At 37.8% G+C, this 21,425-nt stretch overlaps 2 protein-coding genes across 2 annotated transcripts in view; one reads left to right on the plus strand and one right to left on the minus strand.

The window, feature by feature from the left end:
- Positions 1–2,931, minus strand: part of LOC134754234 (peptide transporter family 1-like) — a 58,727-nt gene extending 55,796 nt beyond the window's left edge. The window contains exon 1 of the mRNA XM_063690413.1: positions 2,666–2,931. Coding sequence (XP_063546483.1) covers positions 2,666–2,722 — 57 coding nt within the window. The 5' untranslated portion in view covers positions 2,723–2,931. The remainder of the gene's footprint in view (positions 1–2,665) is intronic.
- A 16,294-nt stretch (positions 2,932–19,225) lies between these two features.
- Positions 19,226–19,996, plus strand: LOC134755123 (uncharacterized). The gene has a single exon (XM_063691600.1). It carries the CDS (start codon positions 19,226–19,228, stop codon positions 19,994–19,996), a length of 771 nt encoding a protein of 256 aa, XP_063547670.1.
- The last annotated feature ends 1,429 nt before the right edge of the window (positions 19,997–21,425 follow it).

The following is a 21,425-nucleotide window of genomic DNA, read 5'->3' on the forward strand; positions in this document are numbered from 1 at the left end:
AGAATTTAATAAAAAATATCAAATTTAATGATTTTAATAACAAAACTTCCGTGAGACACAGACATGTCGAGCGTTTTCGACTTAAAATACGTGAGTGACCCATTATTAATATGTTTAATGATTTTAAGTCATAAACCTTAAAATTCCATAAGAAACATTTTTTTTTATAATGATGTTAAATATAATTCTGAACGCACAGGTTGAGTCGATGCAATTTCAAAACGCATATCGTCAGAAATGTCAAAATTGTCAACAAACATTTTACTTTAAAACTTGTCTCACCGACTCCGACTCACGTAAAAATACAACTTCTAGAGTATTGTGTTATAATATAGTAAAAAATTTGTGATTCCAGTGATGGAGATGATCTAACGCCTGTGGATTGTTGCACTTTCCTCGCTATAGTAAGGTGAAAAGTCTTATGTTACACACGGGTGCAAATGTATTTTACTTCTCGTGTGTTGAAACACTCGCGGGTAAAATACAACTTTGCACCCTTGTATAACAAATAACTATTTAGTAATTAGTGAGTTTTGGTTGTCACCTGACGATATACCCAATGAAGTCATTTGTTTAAGTAATTCAGGCTGATAGGGTAATTACATGTTGAGGTGAATAACGTAATGTTTAGGTTAAAGTTAAATATGTTAATATAAAAATTTACCTGAAAAAAAGTAAAACCGACTTCATAAGGGATAAAATAAAATATCATCCCGTTTTAAATGCGCTAGCAACTGATACGTTTGAAGTCGGTGCCAAGCCAAATCTTAAGTGTCACGCGCGTGTCAACCAGAATGCCAACCAGGAGTCGTAGCACGGTACGCTTATCACCATGCCTGTCACGTTCTAACAAGTATGTGAGTGCGAAAGTGACGGACTTAGTGATAGGGGAAACCATGCTGCGTGGGCTGGTGTAGTTCGATGAAAAAGAAAAAAACCAGCGTTGTAACTATTTGGCTTGGCACCGACTTAAAACGTATCAGTTGCTAGAGCATATAAAACGGGATGATATTTTATTTTATCCTTTTTGAAGTCGTTTCTACTTTTTTTAAGAATTTTATTTTTCCATTTTTATTTTATCTTACGAGTAATGCATCATTTTGCAAGACTCGTTTGTCTGGCCAAACTGTCATATCATTAAACATTTTTGCCCTTTGGGTACGTTTCAAGTTTTAAGATCTGGATCTGAAGCCATCAAGATTTGAGGAGTTGGACCTCATGGAACCCATCATCAGAACTAGATCTTAACACAAATGTTCCTTCACAATCTACTAGCTTAACAAACATAACGAAGAGGACAACTCGCCAAAAGTAAAATATGCGTTGTTAAAGAGTCCCGTTCTGGTCATCATCTGCGGTTCCACTTCATCAAATGAAACTGTTTTGGATAAAAATGCTTGGTTTGTTGATGAAAATACTAAAATCGTTATATGTATGCCTATAAGATTTGAGGAGATCCCTGGATTACTCATGGATCCCATCATCAGAACTGAGTTTTGACAAAAACGGGACCAACTAAGGACTATATACATTCAAACAAAAATAAAAAAATTCCAAATCGGATCAGAAATTATGGAGTTCTGAGGTAACATACATACATACATACAGTATAACAAAAATAAAATTACGGTCGAATTGATAACCTCCTCTTTTTTGAAGTCGGTTAAAAAGGATGTAAATCTTAATTAGCATAGTGGAACTTAATTACTCTCGTAAGAACCTCATCTCAATCTCATACCTACCAGTGCCTAATGTAATACCTAAACTAAAGTGACTTGAGGTATGGGCCATATTTTTGTCGGTATTTTTCCTTAAGAGCCCATCATTGTGCTCACTAGCGCCACTGCTAAATGATTGTGATTATTTAAATTTAACGATAGATATTAAAAAAATGGGGCCGCTACGTACTGTATTTTGTATTAAAGTACCTTTTAATAAGTATTATTAAGTTTGACATATCTATAATATTTCAATATTTTTAAGAACAATAATAACTGCATCAATAAATTGCTCTGATATTGAGATTAATACAATATTTGTAGAACTTGACAATTTAAAAGTGCTTGTTGCTAGGCCTATTTGAATAAAGAATATTTTGACTCTTGACTAAAGTGTTTGGTAAAGACTGTCAGAAGACCGTGTACAAAAAAATATAGGTACTGTGGAATATATAATGGTTTAAGTCACAGACAACCTAATGTTAAATTATGTTTGTAATTATATCATGTAGTTTGATAACCACAAATTATTAAAACGAGTGCTGCTTTATAATGCACATGCCCGGATTTTGTCGTGTACAGTCATTACCACTGTAATTTAAAACGAACATGGGAGTTAATCGCATAAAAACTTACGTTTATTTATGGCCAGACGTTTCGAACGTGACGTTACGTTTGTGGTCACAGGCAGACCAGAGAAGGCGTGGTCAGAGGCGTGGTGGTGAGTCTGCCGGTAACCACGAACGTAACGTCACATTCGAAACGTCAGGCCATAAATAAATGTAAGTTTTTACACGATTAAGTCCCGTGTTACTTTAAAATTATGAGTGAAAATCGTGTTAGTTTACCACTGTAACCTTATAATGATATTGATAAGCAAACAATGCCGCTAAGTAAGAAATAGTTACGGACAATTCATGTTATCTAAGAAGGAAAATTATTATTACCTTTGTTCCTTTTCCCAGCAAATCAGCTTCCAACTCGGCATCTTCCTGTGACTGCATTTAAATAATAATGATTTAATTTACTTCTTTTAGATTTCACAAGATGCGTAAGTAGCTCGTTGCGGCAGGCGATGAAACGAGATAAGTAACGCGATCACTCTGATAATATGACTACCGTACATGTTTGCATTGTGTATATAGTGCACATAATAGGTATCTAATTAACATAAAATTAATACGCACTATAAATTTAAAGCAATGTACACGTTCACTTCACACCATGCCGAACCATAGGTATAAATCATAGGCAGCAAATAGGGATTACAATCTGGTCCGGCGGATCCGGTAATCCGGGATCCGGTAAAATTAACCGGAGCCGGAAAATAAAATAAAACGCCTAAACACAGCACGCGCTGTGCGTTTGAGATGAGGCAAAGGCGACGGATGGACGGTATGAAGTTGAACAGAACAAAGAATGAATGAAAAAAGTGTAAATTTAGTAAGCGCCACTTGCACCATCCCACTAACCCGGGGTTAATCGGTTAAACCGTTGTCAAATTGTACTGGTAACCATGGTAACTCCAGGTTTAACCCGTTAACCCCGGGTTAGTGAATAGTGCAAGTGGCCCTCCTAAGATAAAAATGTATTTTTTAACCGCCGACGATTTCCTCTTCTTTCATGGTGGTGGCACGATACGAGGATTACATAAATACTGTAAGAGAAGGCAAAATTAAAAGATGGACATGCCACGGAAGGCATTTGTGATTTAGGCATTGTTATTTTCCACTTGACGATCATAATATAAATTCACATAGATTAGTGTAAAAATAATTTATATTGTAATTTAATATTATGAAATAAATAAATCTAAATCTAAATCTATGCTTAAGAGAAGGTTAATGTTATATTATAAATATTAGATTGTTGTGTCTGTACAGTTTAATATAATCGTATGCAAGTTTCTTCATCTCCTTGCATGCGACTCTACGTCTATTCAATTCTTTATTTCATCCATTAAACTTTTCTTAGCTAAGTATCCATTCCCTTTCCACGATGGTTTCCAATTCTACACTCTATTATAATAATAGTATTATTTTTCGCATGAGATAGTCGTGTCGTGTTTTGTTCCTTATATTTTGACTAATATACTTATCTGTAAATCTAATAAAAAGTGCAATTTTTTAAAATCATCATACATTCTATAAAAATACTTTCTGGGATAAAAGAAATGAGAGCAAGATATTGGAGAGCATTTAATATAATTTTGGTTAAAGGTAAAATGATATATCTTATTTTGTTACTAGAATGGATGCCAGCATTACAAATAATTCAATGAAAGAACAGATAAGAGAACTTGTCCTTTCAATTCTCAACCCAAATCCCATCATCCCGGATTTGGAAACTAATCAAATTTAAATTTCAAATTTTGTTTTTAAAGTGAGATTTACATTTTAACATTTTTTACTACTAAGTTTTATTTAAAAAAGTTATTTATTAACTTCCAATTATTTATTTAGGAATACATTTGAAAAAATATCCTTTATTTCTAGTATAACACAAAAAAACTAGAAAAAAATGTCATTTAATTAACTTCAATATCCCTATACTAATCCGGATCCGGCCGGATGGTGGCCAAAATTAGCCGGATTGAAAATCAGTCCGGTTTGCAATCCCTAGCAGCAAATCAGGCTATGTACATTTCTAGCTTAGTCATGGTATTACGGTAAAAAATGTTTTCAGTATTACTAACACGTCATCCTTACTCGCATAACTCATGAACTGCGGTTGCAGTTTTTATTCGTCTAATGTCACTTGCGTGATAATTGCTTAGAACAATGATTCAATGAAATAAGACGGATGCATTTACTTACGTAATTTTGCTACATAAAATACCTCAAAAAATTATTTGTAATGTCACTTGCGTGTTTAATTAATGCTTAAACAATGCTTCAATATACCTAATAAAATGGATGCATTAATTTACGTATATTCGCTACATAAATTTCTTATTCTTCTGTTATAAAATATTAAAAAATACTGGAATAGAAGGTAAATGACAAGGTATATTTTTCAAGAAATTATTAGGGTTGTTCACAACTTTTTATTTATACGTAATAGTGATTTGTTACAGATATGTATTAAATAACCACGATTGAGAACCATAGGCCACCAAACGAAGGAAAAACAGGGGAAATAATTCGTGTATAAGCAAATGTTGGCATAGTTGTGGGAAGTACCCGAGGGTGGGGGTGAAGCTAACGGGTAGGGTGAGAGGGGGGGTTAGGGTCCTTTTTTATAGTTTTTTCGTAAATAACTTTTGAACGGTGGCCCATAGCAAAAAAAAATGTTCTCCTACATAAGTAATCTACATAAAATTTTCTACAAAAAAAATTAAATACACTTTTTCGGTAGGATCAATATTTCAAAATATAGAACACTTTTTGCTACGGGCCACCATTTATGAGTTATTTACGAAAAACTATAAAAAAGGACCCCCCCCCCCCTCCGCCGCCCTCTACCCGTTAGCTTCAACTCCACCCTCGGGTATTTTTAGTATGTTGTTTAACACGCCTATTCCCCAAAACTGTGCCAAAATTGGCTTATACACGAATTATTTCCCCCGTTTGGTGGCCTAATACACACTCTCCCTCTGAAAGGTATTTACCTACCGTCATCATAATTGTGAAATCTTCACGACTTGCGATCAAAAAGAGCCTTTGCACACTGAATTTTTGCGTTCACAGTTTTTCGAAAATTCTATAAAGAAAAAGAACGCGTCTTGCAAGTGGTTTCGCCGTAGGTACCGTATTGTACCAAATTTTGCTAAATTTCTATAACATCAGTAAGAGCAGACATTTCGTCAAAGTTGTCAAATTAGTAATGTTATTGAAAATACACATTATGTGGTATATTATAGGTGTATTGGTAAACATTCTTAGAAGCGGAAATGACACGCCGAATCATTTCACCGCAACAACACTACCTTTTTAAACTAGGTGCCAATAAATTCTAAAAAAAAATAGGTAGATAAACAGGTGTATAATAATATCACTTCTGGATGAGATTGGCTCAGGACCGGGATAAGTGGCGTACGCGAGGAGAGGCCTATGCTCAGCAGTGGGCGATAGAAGGCTGATATGATGATGATGATGATGATAATAATATACTACATACGCGACTGGCTGGCCCTGCTGTGTTGATGAACTATATAGGAATGTTCTGTGCAAATTGTACTCCAGGGAGCTCATTGGGTTGTGCGTGCTAATTCCATTTGATGGTGCAAATAGAATCATGCTCGAGATCATCGACGGCGTGCTCCGTTACTAGTAGTATTGTGATCACATTGTGACCCGGTTCTGAAAGTGTCACAAGTAATTTATTTTTCCTGCTGTTTTGAAAGAACAACACGCCTCTAGAGTTAAACCAAGATAAGTCTTCAGCGATTTTGACAGTATAGACTAAGCAAGTGTTATTAATACGTCATAATTTAATAGAAGTGTGACGTTTAAGATAACACTTGCACAGGCTGCGCCATCAAAACCGCTGCAGACTTAACTTGATCATACTCTACCTTACTTGGGTAGATATAGGAACATAATATCAAAGGTTTCATGCTTGTTGATTTTATCTGCGGCAGAATATAACATTAAAACGGTCAGATCAATCACCATGAAATATTGCAAAAAAAAATGTATTGTTTCATCCACGTTTCATCCACTATAATATGTACAACGAGTAGAAGTATAAGTATCTACAAGAGTGAAATTAGAAACCAAGTGTGAAAACTTGAATCTTAGTATGTACATAGAGTAACTTATACTAGAGCGATACTGTCATAGTAAATTTTGTAACCCCAGTAAATTCACTGCCATCTGTCGACACACTTTAAAACTAAAAATGAAGATTTATAAAAATACGATAGAATGTATTTAAATATAGATAAATGATTTTTTTTATTTGCATTAATTATTTTTATGATTTTGACCCATGTTCTTTCACTCATATGCGTTAAAATTCTTAAAAAACAAACGAAACCGTCAACGCCATCTATACGACTGTAGGCCAAAACTAGTAGCGCCCTCTGAACGAGAATCAAATTTTCTTGATTTTCGAGGCACGTTTTTTCCTTAGACTGTATCCATCTATTACGGAGTTATATCTATCTTTGGTATGTACAACCCTCGCAATTAGATGGCCAGTTAAGAATAGAAGATAAAAAAAACGGGCTCTTGTCCGTTCCTATAATTATTAAATTAATATTTTAAAATGTACCAGGCTGTAGGTGAAACACCACCTTCCTGGGTGGGTGTAGGGGATTAAAAACTAGGTATTAGGCTGTACTCACCTCAAAGTTGTCAAATCATCTCGACATTTATTTTATTTAATGATCTTTGTCAAGGCTTTCACTTCATTATATACATTGTAATAAAGGATATAAAATACATCTACAACATTCAATTGGTAATCGGTTGTCTTAATCATAATATACTCTTTATTGTCGCGACGGGCCTCGGTTCGTTTTGAATTCTTCAATTTCCTCCAGGTCAGACAGTTCTAGTACAATATAATCCGACAAGTGTGAATATGATTGTAAAATAAAAAGGTATACATTTGTAGACATGCAGTGACAGGAGATGAATCTCATTGAAGAACCTAACACGTTACCCATGCTTCTGGCCCACAGGACACAAAGGAGATTCATGAGAGGTCGGCTTTTCGTTTCCTTGAGATTGTCCGGTTTATTTTGCATGTCCAACGAGAAAGGTATCTATCCACAATAGCCACAGCAAGGCTTCCGCGGTACTGCGGGCTCTAACGTCGAGGGGTAAGTTTGCGTAAAAATTGTTTTCTTCGTAAATGGATTATGAGGCTCTGATATAGGTATACGTTTTACTTCCATATTAATACTGGCATGCTTGTCACCTTTCTCTTCTTCTTTCTTTATCTGAATGTAAAAAGGACGAAAATCGTTCGAATACATTTTTATAAAATATTTTTTTATATTGAATTTTGTTAATGATTTCTGTGGTGTAATTTGGCACTTGCCATTTATGACGTTTCCTACAATGCGATTCACGGCTTTCAGCTAGCATTTGGCTAGCATCTTACGAGTATCAAAACCTCTGTTATCTACGAAGTAAAATAAGGTTGACTTATCTCCTTAAGGGTTCCCTTTATGGATGGTATAGAAAGGATGTCAATCTCTTATGGCAGAATTGTGGCAAAAGTGACCAGCTTTCAGCTGTAAATAATAGTTCCTAATCTCTCCGGTGGCGCTAGGTAGGCTCGGAGACCAAAGAGTATTGTAATATATAGGAGACTCTATGACATGAACCATAGAGGTATTATAATGTAGAGATGAAATAGGGGAGGGGCAGCAAATAACCCGACCAAATTACGTAGGTTGTTTCTGGTATGTTGTCAGGAATGTTAAAACATGTTTTTAATTTTGTCGCATTGCGTATGTTTTGTCCCTTACGGTCGCACGGGTGCACATCTATAAAAAATACTAGGTGTATGGTCTAGGTACTTCAGTGTATGGTGGCGCCGCCTATTTACTGTTTTTACGGTCACTTTTTGATACATGAAGATTCATTTCCTTAACTCTACCTTCCATAGTTCCCTTAGTTCCCTAGTCAACTACAAAATCCTTAGTTTCGCGATAATTGTGTTAGAATTGTCAAAAGAGGTGAGGTTTGGCGCCAGAGTACTGGCCGTTTTTTATTACTATGTAATTTCATACTTCTATAAAATGTCATGTAGAACTATCATTTTTTTGCCTTTTGCTTTTATGCATGGAGACTATATAAAGGAGCCAAATCTCTATGTATGAAAAGTGTCCATCAAAAAACAGTAATTAGGCGGCGCCACCATACACCGAAATACTACCAAAAACAACCTACGTAATTTGGTCGGGTTATTTGTTGCCTTATATGGTTCATGTTATACTCATGTCCCAGAGTCTAACTAGCGCCACCGGAGAAATTAGGAACTATTATTTAAAGCTGAAAGCGGTCACTTTTGCAACAATTCTGCCATAAGAGATTGGCATCCTTTCTATACCATCCATACTTTTATGGCTTTGATTTTTCTTTTGCTAAATAAAAGGAACTAGAGACCCGTTGCGGCGTCAAAACGCCGCTAGAGTATGGTTCTAAAAGTTAGGTTGCCTGTCCACTGGAGCGGAGCGGTAAGCGGGGAAAAAATCCAGCAATAGAATTTCATTAAAATTACAGAGCGGAGATTTTATTCCATTCAATCGGTGGATTTTTTCCTCGCTCTTCGCTCTGCCACTTCGCTCCGCTCCTGTGGACAGGCAGCCTAAGACTGAACGCTTAATGAAATAAAAAAAACTCAAGAGCAATAAAAACGGGTACATAAAGTATCCTATCAAAATCAAAACATTACATGTAAAAAGATTCATAAAATGTTTACTCATTCAGGCATTCGTGTGCTGTTGTTGATGTGTAGTAGTTGTTGGTGCTGTTGTTGTTGGTGCAGTAGTTTTGTTTTCCAAAGGGATAAAGTAATGAAGTTGTACTTTTGGTAGAAAGAAAAGATCCGCATGCGAGCACTTCATTCCCGCAGCTCGGCCTTCGACCTTCGCTGGGTTTCTGCGCGTTGTTTTCTTGTCTCTCATGCCTAAAATTTCATAGGGCTAATGTATAATTTTATATTTTCAACACACTTGCTCAAAACGACGTTTTTATTCCACCGATTTTTGGCTCATAATATAACACTGGCTAGATATTATAACACTCGTGCTTTTTAGGGTTCCGTACCCAAAGGGTAAAAACGGAACCCTATTACTAAGACTCCGCTGTCCGTCTGTCCGTCTGTCTGTCACCGGGCTGTATCTCATGAACCGTGATAGCTAGACAGTTGAAATTTTCGCAGATGATGTATTTCTGTTGCCGCTATAACAACAAATACTAAAAAGTACGAAACCCTCAGTGCGCGAGTCAATGAGACTGAAGTTTACAAACATTCCGTGACATTCCGTGTCTGGGCTATAACAGCGAAAATTGAAGTTCAAATTGCGGGCATCTTTCTCTGTCACTCTAATTACGCCTTCATTGGAGTAAAAGAGAAAGATCCCCGCAATTTGCGAATTTCGGTTTTCGCGGTAGACCCTCTGACCTAATAATAGACATAGTATATACACGTAGTTATAGACCAGGGGTAAGAGAAAGACATATTCATGTATTGACAGTTTCGTGTATGGCAGCATAATCCTTTTTAGGGTTCCGTACCGTACCTCAAAAGGAAAAAAAACGGAACCTTTATAGGATCACTCGTGCGTCTGTCTGTCCGTCTATCACAGCCTATTTTCTCAGAAACTACTGGACCAATTAAGTTGAAATTTGGTATACATATGTAAGTTTGTGACCCAAAGACGGATATGTAACGTAAACAAATTAATTTTAAACATTGGGGCCACTTTTGGGGGTAAATGAGAAAATTAAAAAGTAAAGTTTTATAAACTATATCGTGTTACATATAAAACGAAAGAGCTTATTGTGAGAATCTCAAATATATATTTTTTATAATTTTGGTATAAACAGTTTAGAAGTTATTCAAGAAAATAGGCAAAAAATTACCATCCCCCCTTTATCTCCAAAACTACTGGGTCTAAAATTTTGAAAAAAATACATAAAATAGATTTTTACCTATAAATCACAGGAAAACCTATTAGAAATGTGCAGTCAAGCGTGAGTCGGACTTAATCATTTCGTTTTTGATCCAACCCCCTACGGGTTTTTTAAAGACATTTGACGCACGTTTCACATAAAAAAATACATTGTTTAAATTGTGTAATGTACGGAACCCTTGGAACGCGAGTCCGACTAGCACTTGGCCGGTTTTTCTCTTTCATTCTTATAAATTTCGGTATTTCGCCATCGCCTCCTTGCTATGATGCCATAAGGGTCAGCCGCATTCGAGGGAAGCCAGTGCTGTCAAACTGGTTTGCAGATATTCTGAATCATCAATTTATTAAAATGCAAGCAATACATAACCCGACCATGACAAAATGCCCGGTCGGTGATAAAGACAAAGCATGGCAATATTTTCTCTTTCCTCTTATAGGAATCGCAATAAGTCTATCTTTCTCTATCAAAGAGTGTCAGGCCCTTGGACCTAATTAAGTTTTTTTTTAATTTACTTTTTTGAATGTCTGTACAACGACTGGATCGCTACCTTGGTACCGTCAAAATATCTCTTTCTCGCTCTCAGCATACGGCGGCCCACCTTAAGCGCCTAACACATTACCGCACCGCACCAAGGTCATTGTGCGATGCACCTATAAGTTAGAGCGAGAAAGAAATATTATAGCCGTATTTAACAGACTATCGTAAAAGCTGTTAGAGACTACCACACCTCACCGCGGCCTTGGTGCTGTGTGGCGCTCGTATCGATAGTGTGCAAGGTGGTCACCGTACGTACGTTAAGGACGCAGCTATAAGTTAGAGCGAGAAAGAGATATTTTGACCGCACCAATACGGCTTTTCGAGATATTCTCTTTCTCGCTCTCACTTATGGGTGTGGCCCACCAAGATCGCGGTGCGGTGCGGTAGTCTGTTACGGCTTTTACACACGATCACACATATGCCGCACCGCACCAAGGTCGCTGACCGATGCGGAAAATTGGCTGACCGTTTTCCTTAAAGATCCGACATCATTTAACATCCTCATAAGAACAATTCTCGCCGTGTGTGGTGTATGCATGTTACAGTCTCAAAAAAACAAATATTTGAATGGATTGGATACCTTACATACATTGGATACAGGTTCGAGTTCAATGGGGTTGGCCGGTCGAAATAATTAGCAGATGGCGCCAGCATAGCTTGCCCTGTCAATCCCTAGAATTGTGTAAAAATTTTGGTTTTTTAATGCCCTGGATGCCAGCCCTTTAAGCCAAATCTCATAGAAAAAGGGGCAAGTTATGATGGCGCCATCTCTGCAAACCTTTTAAAGGTCACGTGTTAATATTTTTAGCACTTTACCGGGAAAAATCATAAAACTAAGAGCTTATTGCAAATCTGTAGTATGAGACGAATCCAATGACATATAATTTATTAAAATCGACCCATAACTGTAGATCTGATAGCCATAACAGCCGTCAAATGTCGGTCTTTTAGATTTTTTTGCCGTTTTTAAAGATAATAATGGTACGGCACCCTACGTGCGCGAGTCCGACTCGCACTTGGCCGGTTTATTACATTTAGTCAATATGCATATGTAGTGACCTAGTGACACGGAACCTTTCGATCACGAGTCCAACTCGCACTTGACCGTTCTCCACATTTTAAATAGGTATGCGAAAAAAGTTTGCATATATCAACATTTAAAAAATGAAAACAACCTGGCAATTTAGAGTATTGACATAATAGCCCCTTAAAAGTTGACACTATGGAAGGTAGAGTTAAGGAAATGAATCTTCATGTATCAAAAAGTGACCGTAAACACAGTAAATAGGCGGCGCCACCATACACTGAAGTACCTAGACCATACACCTAGTATTTATTATAGATGTGCACCCGTGCGACCGTAAGGGACAAAACATACGCAATGCGACAAAATTAAAAACATGTTTTAACATTCCTGACAACATACCAGAAACAACCTACGTAATTTGGTCGGGTTATTTGCTGCCCCTCCCCTATTTCATCTCTACATTATAATACCTCTATGGTTCATGTCATAGAGTCTCCTATATATTACAATACTCTTTGGTCTCCGAGCCTACCTAGCGCCACCGGAGAGATTAGGAACTATTATTTACAGCTGAAAGCTGGTCACTTTTGCAACAATTCTGCCATAAGAGATTGACATCCTTTCTATACCATCCATAGTTGACACAATATGTTTACTGTCATTCATTGTCAACAAACTGTAAAATTATTTTTGTATTTTCGTACATGTTTTAAGTGTTGCGGATATTATGTTGGCCTCAAAAATAATATTTCATCATGCTGAACAACTTACTACAGGTTTGAGTGCAATTCATGCCGTAGAAAGTTACAACTTTGCCTTTTCAACATAGCTTTGCCCACCGCATCACATTTCAGTAGAAGCGAAATATCATAAAACTAGTAACAGATACACCTCCCTTTCAATCTGTGCTTTATAGCTAATCATATTGCTGGCAACACTGGCCTATTAGTTGACGTGTGCCTAACTTCAGTCACGCGTGAGCCGGCTTCAAGTGAGGACGTGTTTTTTTGGGGGCAAAAAAAGTTAAAAAAACTTCGGTGGGATATCGGTCCAGGAGAGTCCTACAGGGATGTAGTTTTAACTGTAAATAATATGCAGCTTAGAAACGATGTAGACGAAGTTTCAACACGTTATATGCATTACTTTTGTAATTATGATCGTGGGCAATCTCATGATCGTATTTACGTATCACTTTTCACAACATTGCCCAGCACATTTTTACCGTTAGTGTTGTCACTAGTAGGTATGTTATTATTGACTTGCGAGGAGGCATTTACCATGCAACGTTGTTTAAAGTTATTTTGCTAATTTTAAGAGGAAATATAAGCAACAACCGCTTTATTTATATACTTCCTTTGCAGTTTAAAAAAGTTTCTTGTTATGTTTTTTTATTTTTTATTTTATTTTTTGTTTTATTTTGGTACATGGAAAACCAACAGCGCTAAACATATCAACAACTACAATAGAATTAGATAGCCAATTATAGGTTTTCACTTATAGAAACGGAACAAAATATAACAAGCTTATTGCCCAACTTAATTACACATGTACAAGTTCATACAGCACAAGAACAGAGGATCGATATGAATATGATCGATTATTACAAAAAATAAGTAGATAAGAAGGTAAAATCTGTTAGGCAGTACATTTAGCCACAGTACATTAGCCCTGACCTGCGCCAGAATCATTGTCACCCATAAAGTATCTAATTAATTTAATTTTTATTATTGATATGCTATCACTAAATATGTCGATATTACAATTTATAAAAGCTTTATTTAAGCTCATGCTTGCCCTGCATAAGAAACTGTTTTTTCTATACCTAGTAATAGCTTGGTAATTACTGATGGGACGAAAATGCCTAAGCGTCCTTGACGGAACATTAAAAGAGATCTTATTAAGCAAATTTGGACAATCTACATTACCTTTAATAATATATACCAAGTACACTATGTCTGCAATTTCCCGGCGCTTAACAAGTGGGATCAAATGATGTTTCTTACACAGCTTGAGGTAGTCGATAGAACTATAGTTGACTCGCATTTTGTAACACAGAAATTTGACAAATTTTAACTGTAATCTCTCAATCCTGTCAACATAAATTTGATACTGAGGATTCCATATCTGCGAAGCGTATTCAAGTTTGCTTCTCACGTAAGCACAATACAAGATTTTAAGAGTTTTGGGACGGGTAAAACAAACTGAATTACGCATTATAAAACCAAGTGACCTGGAAGCGTTACGTACTATGCTGTCAATGTGCTCGCTAAAAATAAGTTTTGAGTCATGAATAATACCTAAATCTCTTATGCTTGCCACTCGCTGAAGAATGCTACCTTTTAGTGAATATGGGGTACAAATGTTATTTAATTTACGAGAGAAGGTTACTGTATAACATTTGGAGGGGTTTAAATCTAATTTGTTTATACTACAATAGGTATCCAGCCTTCTTAGATCAGATTGAAGTGCACATACATCAGCCGGTGATGTAATTTTAGCAAAAATTTTCATGTCGTCAGCAAAGCTGAGCAACTTAGAGAATTGGAAGCAGGTACTTATGTCGTTCACAAAGATGTTAAATAGAAGTGGGCCCAATAAAGACCCTTGGAGGACTCCACTTGGTATAGATACCCAGCTCGACATGTAATTATTGATCACCACCGACTGACACCGATTTTTAATGTACGACTTAAACCATCTCAGGAGATCCCCTCTGATACCAATTAAGTAAAGCTTAGATATTAAAATATCGTGGTCAATACGATCGAAAGCTTTACTATAATCTGTATAGATAACATCCACCTGATGACCATTGACCATCGACTCGGAGATAAAGTCGTTGAGTAAAGCCAGGTTAGACACTGTAGACCTACGTTGAATGAAACCATGTTGAGTGTTATCTATGGAATTTTTGAATGCTGACGAAATCTGCATGTGGGCTATTTTTTCTAATACCTTGGCCAAGATACACAATTTCGAAATCGGTCTGTAATTAGAAACATCCGTTTTAGAACCTTTTTTTAAAACTGGAGTTATGAAAGCTGATTTCCAGATCGCGGGAATCGTACATTCCACGAAAGAGCGACGGAACAGTAACGAAATGGGTTTAGTTAACGCTTTGGCACAGTTTATGTAAAACAAGGCTGGCACCAGATCGGGACCAGCTGATTTATTAGGATCGAGGCTTAGCAAGAGTTTGGTAACCAAGTCACTATCAACAGAGATACTGGCAATGTCACTAGCCGGGTCGGTATATTTATGAGCGTTGCTACAACCGCGTGGATCGCTTGCGGCAGGGATTCCAGGCTCTAGGAAACTTGTTTTAAAATAATCAGAAAACGCATTACAAATATCAATCCCTGAATTCATAGTAACACCATCATAACGCATACTACTCGGTATCCCAAAGGACTTTGAACGAGATTTTATGAAAGACCAAAATAGTTTTGGGTTTTTACTTATATTATTTTCAATAGTCTCAGTATAATTTAAAAAACATCGTTTTTCCATACGCCTGACTCTTTCCCTCTGCCACTCGAAGGAAAGCAAATCACATCTATTAGCATATAACTTAAATCTACGATGATACTTATGTTTTTCTTTGATGGCTTTCTTTAACGAGGATGAGTACCAAACTGGGTATGAATTTTTAGAAATAAACCTGTGAGGAACGTGCCTATCTTTTAGCTCTTTAAATTTAGAATAAAAATAATCAATACACTGGTCAAAAGTTCGACTAGAGAACTCAACATCCCTGTCTGTCTCTAAAAGGTCTAAATTAATTAAGTCGTAATTGGCTTTATTATAAAAGTATTGTATATTAAAAGTATGTTATCTGTAGTTACCTACTTTTAATGCTTAGTAAAAATGGCAGTGCTTTTGAATAATTAATATTTTTGTTAATTTTTATATTATTGTATACTTCCTTTGCAGTTAAAAAAAAATGTTAATTTTTGATTGTTTCTTTATAATTTGGGTAAAAGTGAAAATTGACAACCCCAGCATATTTAGGATTTTGTATGAAGAATCGCAATTTTTTTTATGACTGCCCACATAAGTTTGGAGGTGAATTACTGAACTTAGTGACTTAATACCTATACGACAAAATTATGCCATGTTTATTCTGGATTATAGGCTTTGAGTCATGACCATAAAATTGATAATCGTGGAGTTAAGAGACTGTAAGTAAAAGTGCCCCATTTTCTACAGTACAGAAACTTAGACAGATTTGTGGGACTACACAAGTGCTACTCCTGAAGCCACCGACGTTTCAGGTACGAAACGGGACCAAAGAGCGCGTGCAAAGATTTGTCTTATGGTCCGACCCCATTGTCTAGTGCATGTCCGTAAAGCAAAATCTGCTAAGGAAGCTTGGGAAGCATTAAAGAATGCATTTGAGGACAAAGGTCTGAACAATCGCTGCCGCCTATTGACAAAGCTAGTGGGCATGAGTCTGGAACAATTCTCGACGGTTCGAGATTATGTGACATCTGTCATGACGACGTCACAAGAGCTGTTAGATTTAGGGAAGGAGGTTGATGATGAGCTGCTAGCAGCTTTACTTCTTCAAGGCCTTACCCCAGAGTTTCAACCGATGAGGTTGGCCATAGAGAACAGCAACATTAGTTTAACTACTGGTTATGTGAAAACCAAGCTGTTTCAAATGGAAGATACCTTCGCAGCAGGCTCCAGCGAGAAGCAACTAACATTTGCGCTACTAACAAAGAAGCATAAGGGCAAGAGTGCACCTAAATGGAAGCCCAAAGGAAAGGTCAAATACTTCATTTGTGAAGGACCTCATAAGGCACAGGAATGTCCACAGAATCCGAAAACGAGGAAGGAGGCGCTGCAAGCCTATGCATTTGGTACAGCGATGAATCCTCACGCAGATGACTGGGTCATAGACTCAGGAGCGTCTTCACATATGACGCATCGGAAATCTTGGTTTAAAAACTTAAAAGACTCTAAGAAACCCTTGAGAGTGACATGTGCAAATGGTAATGAGGTACTTGGCGAAAGTGAAGGTACGGTAGTTTGTGAATCTATAGATTTAACTATAAACAATGTAACTTATGTCCCTGAATTAGCCTCTAATTTATTGAGTGTGTATACTGTCGCGAAAAAGGGACACGTGCTGGTATTTACTGAAAAAGGGTGTGACATCTTTAAGAGTAATGAATGCGAGATTAGAGGTAAGGCTGTAGTGAAAGGTGTGGAAGAACAAGGCATTTATAAAATAAAGTGCTGTTCACAGGGTTCTGCGCTTTCATCAACAACTGCAAGTCACCAGCTGATGCAGTGGCATCGGAAGATGGGGCATCTTGGTATAAAAAACCTCAAATGACACTTGAGTGTATACCTTGCATCATGGGAAAACAGACAAAACAACCCTTTATAAAGAGAAATAAAGCGACGCGAAGCACTGAGGTGCTAGGTCTGGTACCTTCAGACGTCTGCGGACCTATGGAGGTTCCTTCAGTCAGCAAGGCCCGATACTTTTTAACATTTATTGATGATTTTACTCGAAAAACTTTTGTATATTTTCTAAAACAAAAGAGTGAAGTGTTTGAAAAATTTATGGAGTTTTAAGAGTTTGCTGAGAATCAAAGCGGGAAGAAACTGAAGATACTTCGCACAGAGACAGCGACAGAGAGAGACAACTACTTGAAAAAGTTCGGGATACAGCATCAACTGACAGTTGACTACACGCCAGAACAAAATGGCGTGGCCAAGCGCGCAAACAGGACGATATGCGAAAAAGCAAGAAGCATGCTGCATGACTCCGGTTTGGCTAAATTTTTTTGGGCAGAAGCAGTCTGTCAGGCCGTTTTCTTAAAAAACAGGTCACAAACGCTAGCGGTGAAGAATATGACACCTGAAGAAAAGTGGTCACGGCGGAAATGTGACCTCAGCACGGTGAAAATCTTCGGGTGTAAAGCATTTATGCATATCCCTAAACAAAAAAGGAAAAAGTGGGATCCCAAAAGTAAAGAACTGATCTACACAGGCTTCTGTGATAACTCCAAAGCTTATAGATTAGTGAACCCCACTACAGGCGAAATGCATAAGGCAAGAGATGTGGTATTCTTCGAAAATGAAAAACATCATTTGCGTTTGGAAACAGATAAGCATCCGGAGGAGATACTTAATATGTCTGAAGAAAGTGTCAAGGCGACACTCCATCAGAACATCGTTGAACCTGAGAAAAGGCTATCAACGTCACATGAGTGTGATGGAATAGAAATTCCCCTTGGAGTGGAATATGAGGTTAATAAAGTTCAAGGCAGTATACTTAGAGAGGATGTCGAGGTTCCTAGGGTTCAAGACGGAATACCAAGAGAGGATGTCGAAATTCCTAGAGTGGAAGACGTCATTCCTAGAGAGGAAAGACCGGAAAGTGGTATCAATAGTCCTAGAGTTGAACATGAGCCAAACATAGAATCTGATCTGGCCGAGTCCGAAGACTGTGGATCATTTTTAAGTATCGATGAAGAAACTGAGGAGGAACAGGAACGGAGGTACCCCCTTCGAATAAGGAAACCAACTGAGTTCCCGGATCATGTATTGTATCAAGCCATAGAATCGGAACTGGAACCCAGAACGATTCGGGAAGCACTGTTAAGAGATGATAGCAAAGAGTGGAAAGTCGCCATTTAGGAGGAGTTGAATGCGATAAAGAAAAATAAGACATGGGTCTTAGTCAAACGACCAGAGCGATGCAACGTCGTTGATTCAAAGTGGATCTTTAAAATCAGACGAGGGGAGGGAAGAAAAAGGTACAAGGCTCGGCTCGTGGCTAGTGGTTTCAGCCAGAGATATGGCATTGATTATGACGAAACCTTCTCCCCGGTTGTTAGACACAGCTCGCTAAGGACACTTCTAGCATTGGCAGCTGATTATCGCCTTCACATTGACCAGATGGATGTAAAAACGGCATTCCTAAATGGAGACTTATCTGAAACCGTGTATATGAAGCAACCAGAAGGTTTTGAGGAAGGGAGTTCGGACTACGTATGCTTACTCAAACGTTCCCTGTACGGGTTAAAACAAGCCCCTAGAGCATGGAACACGAAACTGAACAATGAGTTGCTACAATTAGGTTTTACGAGGTCTAAGAACGAACCATGCGTTTATTTAAAATCTAGTAACAAAAAGATCATATACTCGCAGTGTATGTGGATGACATCCTTATCTTGTGAAATGATAAAAAGGAGCTGAACTCTGTCAAAACCGATCTCATGAAAAAGTTTGAGATGAAGGATCTTGGTCGTGCAAAATTTATCTTGGGAATTCAGATTACCCAAAGTGATATTTTAATAAAAATCGACATTAAATAAACATTTGGTATGGTTGACTGCAAGGTCGCATCAACGCCTGCAGTGCCTGGACAAAAGCTTGAAAAGTCAGGAGAAACACACAAAACTGATGAGGACGTACCATATCAGAATCTCATAGGGTCACTTATGTATCTGGCGGTCTGCAGGAGGCCGGACATAGCACATACTGTGACTCATCTAAGCCAATTTAACACGTGCTATACTGACGAGCACTGTATCTCAGCGAAGCGAGTCCTTAGATACCTAAAGGGTACAAAGAGTCAAGGACTCAAGTACAAAAAGACGGACAAGATGAAAGGCCTAGTCGGTTATGCGGATGCTAGCCATGCTACATCCTACGATAGAAAGTCGTTTACTGGTTTGGTCTTCCTATGGAAAGGAGGAGCTGTTTGCTGGGAGAGCAAAAAACAGAAAACGATTTCCCTTTCAACTGCGGAAGCCGAATATGTTGCCATCTCAGAAGCAGCCAGAGAGGCAATATTTTTAAAACGATTTGTTGCCGAGATCACTGGAGAACGAGAAAAGCAGTTAACTATCTTCAGTGATAGCCAGTCGGCAGTTGCCATCGCGCAGAACCCTGTGCACCATCAACGCACAAAGCACATTGATGTGCGCCACCACTATGTGAGAGAAGCGGTTGAGAATGGGCATATCCGTTTAGTGTACTTGGAGACAGAACGAATGGTGGCATTGGTGGCGGACGTACTTACGAAAGCCTTATTGAAGGGTAAGTTTGTGTTGTGTGCAAGAGGCATGGGTATGAAATCTCTAGAGGTATGAAATTAAGGAGGAGTGTTAGAATTGTCAAAAGAGGTGAGGTTTGGCGCCAGAGTACTGGCCGTTTTTTATTACTATGTAATTGCATACTTCTATAAAATGTCATGTAGAGCTATCATGTTTTTGCCTTTTGCTTTTATGGCTTTGATTTTTCTTTTGCTAAATAAAGGGAATATACTATCAATATACTATCAAATCGCGATACCCGTGTGTCCGTCTGTTTCTCCGTCCGTGGCTAACCCATGAGTTACCACTACCTGTACCATGCGACCAAAACATCGTAAGCGCCGTAAAATTCATGACTCACGCTCCGCTTCTATATTTTGATGCAAAAACGGCAGCAACTCATGGCGCAAAATACTGATTCTCTGTGCCGTTCCCCCGTTTCTATACGTTAGAGCAAGTTAGAGTAATAATAGTTCAATGGGCTAATAGGCCAAGCAATAAGAAGGTATAGTATATGTTGAGGTTGTATTTGTATATTCGTTTTTGATATTTATTTTCTATGTTTAGTTTGTTCCTTTTCTATAATTCTATATTTAAATATTGACGTATATCTGTTATTTATGTTTTTACGTCAGTTCTTGTTAAATCTCTTTTAATCTGGTGCAATTCAGGCAACTGCTTGTGTTGTTCTTTCACATTTCCACTTATCTAAAACTATCGAAATCCCTCTTCTATAGTATAGATAGAGGGAAATGCTTGGAACACAATTTTTGACTCCGTAACTTTGTTTGGACTAGTTAGGAGGTGAACATATCAAAAGTCCCTGGCCGTAGCCTTTGAGCCGGGAGAAGAGGGGGGTTTTTCGGTATTTACATATCTTGGAAACCATGGAGACTATATAAAGGAGCCAAATCTCTATGTATGAAAAGTCTCCATCAAAAAACAGTAATTAGGCGGCGCCACCATACACCGAAATACTACCAAACACGACCTACGTAATTTGGTCAGGTTATTTGTTGCCTTATATGGTTCATGTTATACTCATGTCCCAGAGCCTAACTAGCGGCACCGGAGAGATTAGGAACTATTATTTAAAGCTGAAAGCGGTCACTTTTGCAACAATTCTGCCTTAAGAGATTGGCATCCATATTGGAAACTTTGCATCTTAGCGACATAACTACTTAAACAAACCGAAAGCTGATTAAATTTGCTACAAGTTTATTTTAGTCAAGTTTTTCGATATCTTGAATAGTTTTTGGGATATCCTCTCTTGAAAGTTTATTTAGGGCTGTCAATTTTATCTTGACATTAGTGAAGCTACTATCCGCGCGCCAATTCCGTGCATTTTGAGGTCGAGGAAGTGGGAAGGTGTGCGCCGCGCCCGTACGTACAAAATAACACTACTCTGTTATGACGCCCAACATTCCTAACATTCCTCAGCCGTGCACGGAATTCGCGCGCGGACAGTACTAGGCCATGTTTGGTA

This window comes from Cydia strobilella, chromosome Z, assembly GCF_947568885.1.
Source record: "Cydia strobilella chromosome Z, ilCydStro3.1, whole genome shotgun sequence".
Lineage (NCBI taxonomy): Eukaryota > Metazoa > Arthropoda > Insecta > Lepidoptera > Tortricidae > Cydia > Cydia strobilella.